The 6712-nt window shown below is 45.8% G+C and overlaps 1 protein-coding gene across 1 annotated transcript; it reads right to left on the bottom strand.

The window, feature by feature from the left end:
* Positions 1-1572: 1572 nt before the first annotated feature.
* LOC123063545 (chlorophyllide a oxygenase, chloroplastic) lies at positions 1573-5125 on the bottom strand. The gene is made up of 9 exons (XM_044487352.1): positions 4816-5125; positions 4405-4650; positions 3889-3993; positions 3499-3801; positions 3261-3408; positions 2964-3148; positions 2750-2862; positions 2334-2628; positions 1573-2139 (listed from the first exon to the last, which is right to left on the bottom strand). Exons 1-9 carry the CDS (start codon positions 4888-4890, stop codon positions 1957-1959), a joined length of 1653 nt encoding a protein of 550 aa, XP_044343287.1. The 5' UTR covers positions 4891-5125; the 3' UTR covers positions 1573-1956.
* Between the last annotated feature and the right edge of the window lie 1587 nt (positions 5126-6712).

The following is a 6712-nucleotide window of genomic DNA, read 5'->3' as shown; positions in this document are numbered from 1 at the left end:
GGAAAGTGCAGCGTGAATGCGTGCGTGATGAATGGAAAGGGATCAATCAGTTTCTTCTTTCTCTACGTGCATGTACTAACCTAAGGAACGAATTGGAAGGGATCAATATGTTCCTTCTTTTTCTACGTGCATGTACTAAAATGAAACGAATCTATCCCTGGCTCATCCTGCGTGACTCTCGCTGCGTGCGTACGCTCTTTTGGGCCATAGACGCCTTCTGTATGTACCGGGGAGGGGCCCCTCGATTTTGGGGGCCCGGGGCGGCCGCCCCCCTGCCCCTCCCCAGGGCCGGCCCTGACCTCCGGCACCACCACAGCAGCCACTGAAGGAAAAGAGAACAAAACAATTGTTCATTCACGTTTAATGCGACCCCATCATTGATCTATAACTTTTGAGACTTCCAAAGTGGCTTGCCAAAGGTGAAGCCATGTAGTTGAAAAATCTAGCCAGGGCGGCACCTTGGACATGCCATATAACTCCAGATTTGGCACCCCCACGCGACGGTGTCGAATGAGGAAACCTGAACTGTCTTCAACCATGAATTCACCGTCTTCTAGCTATCAAAGACGTTGATCACTGTCGGCACGCGCTCTTGAACAACCACATGTGCTTCGGGCCGACAGCAGAGCGAACGTTGCCGTAATGACAAAGCATGAGGACACAATCCACCACAAAGGATGCCGCCGCAGCCACACCATACCCACTTGAATAGACTAGCACACAAATCCATCACCTACCATACAGCAGAACACCATGTAGAGGACGGATCTGGAGCTTCATTAAAGTGGACTTCTCTCAACATGAATTGTTTGACAATATGTTATTTGGTTGAGTTTTTGTTATTGTCGGAAAGATATGTGTGACTATATGTTAATTGGTTGAGTTTTTTATTGTTGTTGGAAAGTTAACTAAATAGTACATAAATATATTCTTCCATCACAGAAGGATTACTTCTTCAATTTTTTAAAGCTCTTCACATTTTCTAAAATCTCAAATGGTTGTATTGTTTATAAAAGAGAAATGTATTTTTTTGCCAATCAACTATTTTAAAACTATAGAAATGATCCCTTAACTCCAAAACATCAAATTTCACTCCCTTAACTTTCAAAACACGACAAGTTTAGCCCCTCGTGCCCCCTCGGGTGGTTTCTTGCTAACATGGAGTGGATTTGACTCCAACTACGTGGGACCCTCCTATCAGTGGCGGAAGGAGCCACGCAAAATATAGTGCACCGAATGACCTCAAAGGCTCGAGCTTAGGACCTTAGGTACCGGTATTTGAGTTTCTGCCACAGACAGGCATGTCCCACATAGTTCAAGCCAAAAACCACTCCACGGCAGCAAGAAACCACCTGAAGTGGCACGAGGGACTAAACTTATCTGATTTTGAAAGTTTAGGGACTAAAGTTTGCTGGTTTGGAGTTGAGTGACCATTCCTATACTCTCGAAAGAGTTGAGGGATGAAAAATAAACATTTCCCTTTATAATTCCTAGAGAATGCTTTCGCCTAAAACCCTTTACATACCAACATGAGGATTATAAATTTATAATTCCCTAGAGACAACACTATGATTATCATAAAACCATTTCTCAGAGGAGCATGCTTTTGCCATACAATTATGTACGCTTTGACAGTAACATTGGAGGATACTTTACATGAATGAAGGGAGGGGGAGAAAAAAAGAACAGAAAATCAACCTCAGATTACAATTGCATCAGTTGATGCCGCCGCTAGTGTACAATTAACAATACACAATTGCAATGATGGTGCCCATTATCCTTTTCACAGGGCTTCCTTCCCAGAATCCTTCTATCTGTAGCAATATTTGGCCAGATGAACAACCGCGCTGCGACGCACGACCAAATAATCTGTGCATACGGGTCATCTGTCTGCCATTGCCAGGCAAAGAAATGGCACGAGAGAGAAAGAGACTACAGGTGATGTCATGTGTTTGCCTATGATCCACTCTCAATTTCGTTGCTGAACGGTAACCGATCGACACCCCTCTCGACTGCATCCCTCCATAGCCGATACCGGATGCCGAGCTTGTCATACGACACTGGCCAGTTCCAAACGTTAGCTCCATTGTTCATTCGGTCTTGTTGGCCGAGCACAAGCCGCAGATCCTCATTCAAGACCTGCAAAAGATCGTGAAATATTGCCATTGTCAGAACAGTTAGACACGATTGTTGAAACCAATTCAAGTCCCGTCTGACTTAGTTTGCAAATGACAGTTATAGCTGTCATGTTGACTTGTTATAGTTATGAAGAACTAAAACCACGACAATAATTATTGAACGGAGGGAGTGTAGCCACAAAATTTGGGACTTGCCTTCTCAGCGAAATGTGACCACAACAGGTGCATGAAAGGCATGTGCTTCATCCAGGGTGCGAAGTCGAGAGACATCCGGTACAACAGCCTGGTTTTATTCGTCGATGAGGGCAAGCATACATGGAGCTGGTGGAGATGCGTTGCACATTGTTGGGTGCTCTTCCCTTCTAGCTTTCCAGGCTTGGAGATGCCAATGGTTGACAAGACCATGCAGGGCGGTCGGAACTCCATATCGATGGGATAAGGATCCCAGTACCCTTGGAGCCCAGATGTAGGTGTCAAGAACTTCACAAAGCTGAGAATAATAACACAAACTCAACATGTTGGTTTGTACAGACATAATATGACCATGGATAGAAAATTGTTCCTTCATCAGCCAGGTCTACTACTTGGTGCCATAAGATGTATAGAAATACCTTGGAACACTCCAGCCCTTGGCAAAGGTGGATGTATGAGTAAAAGGGGCATGAGCGAGGTCTAGTAGATTGTCCAAGAGAAGTCCATGTTCCACCGGTAGCTCCATCACTATCTGTTCAATGATCAAGAAGAATACTCAGTCCAGTCCAGAACTGAAATATACAGGACACCTGGACAATAGCACAACTGCTACAGCATCATGATGTTCTTTACCTCTGCATGGATTGTAAACCCTGAAGGGGGCAGCAAGGAAGGGATGGTGGGTGTAGGGGTGTCATCGCCGGGCCAGATCCAGACCATTCCTTCTTGCTCGAAGCACGGCAATGCCCGGATGCGCACGTTGAGCATCTTTGTTGATGGCATTTTCTCGCATTTTCCGTCAGTCGAATACTCCCACCCTGAAGGTTGTTCATAGAAGATGCAATATTACTTGGACATCATCATTTAAATGTCACAACACTAATGAGCATAAGAAACCTGACTGAACAAAAAATTGCTCCAAGTTCTTACCATGGTAAGGGCAAGTGATTCTACCCTCATTCACTGAACCAAGATCAAGAGGGCAGGCTCTGTGAGCACATGTATTCTGCACACATCCAGGCCTTTTATCTTTTCCGCGGAATATTACCCACTGTTCCTCGAAACAATCTATGGGCACCTGAGAGCACACACACAAACTTGTCAAATAAACACATGTATCTAAGACCGCAAACTATCAATTAGCTTTGAGACAGGCATTTTGCTCTACCATTGTGTCATCCTTCAGGTCACTGGAAAAAGCCACCGGGTACCAGAAGTTCTTCAGATTGGCACTGTAAGGCTTGACAGGGCCAGAAATGTTGAGACTGCGACGCTTCGGTTTTTTAGCTCCGAGTCGGACCGTGGAGGAAGTGCTCGTAGTTGTATCAAGAGAAGTACTCGGATCAAGAGAAGCGCAATCGGCCGTGTTTGCGAAAGCGCTCCCATCCGACAACAGCCTCTCATTGACCACCGTCTCCATTTGTGCTAGCTTATCGAGGGCCGACGACACTCTGGATTCCGATAAATAAAGCTGTACGATGTACAGTTAACAGTGAGGTTCCATACAGGTATGCAAGGTCTTTATCAGGATTCTTCCGAGTTCCGACAACAAATATACCTGGTTGTGAGCCTTTGCCAGTTCCTCCTGTAGACCGTCAAGGTCTTTCCTCAGGTTCCCAACCGACTTGAAGTCCCTCGCTAAAGGGTTAAGAACCTCCACCACCTGCATTCCATTTTGCACAATTCAGGTTATATATAGTCCACAACTACTAGTTTCATCCACAATTTCAACCTCAGGCATCTATCTAATATCCATTGATCATTTATTTATGCCTTAATCTAACCAGTAGTACTCATTGTGAAATTCAGTAAGTGCAGACTGAGACATTTCTATGAACTTACTACTACAGTACTACCTACTATCTACCATTATACGTAAGTTAATTTCAACATCAAACATATATCTAACATCCATTGTTCCATATATGCCTTACCCTGATCAGTACCAACCATGGTGAAATTCAGCAAGTGCAGACAGAAACATTTCTCTGAACTTTTTTTCAGGTAACATTTCTCTGAACCTACTGCAAGTACTAGCTACCATTATTCAGAGTTCAGAACATATTTTTCATACCTTGTTGTGAAGCACCATGATGGTGAGCAGGTCCTGCCGGGCCCTCCAGTCACAGTACTGGATGTCGAAGCGGACGACGTCGAGCGCCTGCTTGGCCTCCAGGTACTGGCCCTTCTCGATCGGAACCCTTGGGCCGGGGTCATCGACATGGAACAGGGCCTCCCAGTGGTGGTTATCCTTCAGGTAGTCGGCACTATCATCCCTGAGCACCGCGTACACCTTGATTCCGCCATATCTGCCAACTCCCTGCACCACAGTTTCGACAAAAAGAGAACCATCATGAGTTACTCAGTTCACCATGGTGGGTGGGGTGCAGTTCGACCAGCAGAGAACTGGACAATTTGGGGATACACTAGAAATTCAGAAACTCTGAAGAAGTTTCGGGATAATTTGTTCATGGAGAGAACTGACCTTTCGGGAGAGGCAGCGGAAGGAGGGCTTGATGAGCAGGTGCGGCACCAGGGAGAGCGAGGCCACTGTGGTCATGGACGCTGCCGCCGGCCGCCGTCGAGCAGCGGGAAAAGAGGGATTTTTTCGGGGTCCGGGGAAATTCCTATATCTCTGTTTCTCGGAGAAGGAAGAAGATGTGAGCGTGGAATGGATATTTTTGCCGGAAATCAGTCGATTTTTCGCGGCTGAAGTGTGCCTGACGCCTCGCGACGATAAGGGGAGGGGGCTGCCCGCGATCTCCACGAGCCTCCCGCGTGTTGCCACGTGGGAGCCGGCGTCCGGGCTCCGGCCATGATGTGGAGGCCTCCGCCACCACGCAGACTTTTGGACCCAGTGTTTCTTGCTGGCCCGGGACAGGAAATTATCAGCAAGGTACTTCTACTTTCCTTTTATTTCTTTTTTGAGTTGAAAGACTTCTACCAAAAATCCAATCGGCTCTTGGGAGCATATGCTTCTGCCCGTCAAAAATGTTTTTTGTAATGTCAAAAAATAATAAAAAAATTAGATGTATTTATTGTCGCACCCAAATGGTACCTGCAATTATTTAGTGAAAAAGCTTAAACTATTTGACCAGTGCGGCAAAACATATCGAACACCAAATATTACCTTCAAATGCTACACTTAATTTTGTATTTTTCACCAACGAAGCATCGGTATCCCGTTTTACATGAAAATTGTCAAACACACTTGTTAGTATACCTGGCCATGGGAAACCCGGCCCGGCCCGGACGCTGCTCCCGGGCTGGGCTCGGGCCTAGATTTTGAGCCCGATGGCCGGGCCAGGCCCGGACCCGTCATATTTGCGATTTCCTGAAGGGGCCTGGCCCGAGGCCAGAGGCCCGTCGGGCTTTTGCGTGTTCGGGCCTGGCTCGGGCCTAAAAACCAGGCCTGATGGCCGGGCCTGGGTTTTTTGCCTCGGGCTTGGCTAGGCCCGGCCCGGCCCGATGCCCGGCCTGGCCCGAGGTTTGGCCAGGTATACTTGTTAGACTAACATGAACAGCCAAATAAAATCAGTTTTTTTTAAAAGCTCACTATTTATTTTGAATTTACTGTTCATCAGGGAGTATATGCTCCCCAGAGCCAAAACTTTTACTACTTTTCTTGACACAGTACAATCACATATACCTACATACACTCACCTCTTCGGACGCACGAACACATCCTATTTCTATTACCTCCAAGATAATGAGCTGGCATCACATCTTGATATTGACCGCGAGCGCAAGCGCCTCGTAGTCAAGGAAAACATCTCCTCCTATTAAAGGAACATCCACATGAAACTTAAAATAAATCCAGCAAAGTTGCAAGTACCAGTGCCAAGTCTAGGAATAGAACCTTGGTGGACTGGTTCCACCAAAAGGAAGCTAGCCATCTGGGCTACACTCAGTTTGCGACTTCTACTTTCGCATGTGTTGTGTAGTAAGAGCATCTCTTTTCCTTTTTAAAAAGGAGGATAATACTAGCCACTCCATTAAATTACAGACATTATGGTAGCTACTTAAGGACAAAATAAAGCTCTCCAAAATGTGTCTTAACTTTAAGAGTGACCTCACCCAGCCGGTTTCCAAACAAATTTAACTATATTAGTAGGTGGAGGTAGGTCAAAAATCATATGGATCTTATGCCAAAGTAGGGTCGCAAATAAATAAACAATAAAAAGATTATGTACCTAGTACTTCCCCTATAGCTACAATCTCACAAAAGTTTGAGGAGTTATCCCTCAAAACTTGCCCCTTCAACACAAATTTGCTCTGAAAAGAGGCATTTTTGGTAAAGTTGAGCTCTACGTCCCTGTCCTGTATGCATGACGCAAACATTGGCTCGGTGCTCGATTCACCCCTATGCCTCTATAAATCCC

This window comes from Triticum aestivum, chromosome 3A (assembly GCF_018294505.1).
Source record: "Triticum aestivum cultivar Chinese Spring chromosome 3A, IWGSC CS RefSeq v2.1, whole genome shotgun sequence".
Classification (NCBI taxonomy): domain Eukaryota; kingdom Viridiplantae; phylum Streptophyta; class Magnoliopsida; order Poales; family Poaceae; genus Triticum; species Triticum aestivum.
This window is presented reverse-complemented; position numbering and strand designations above follow the sequence as displayed.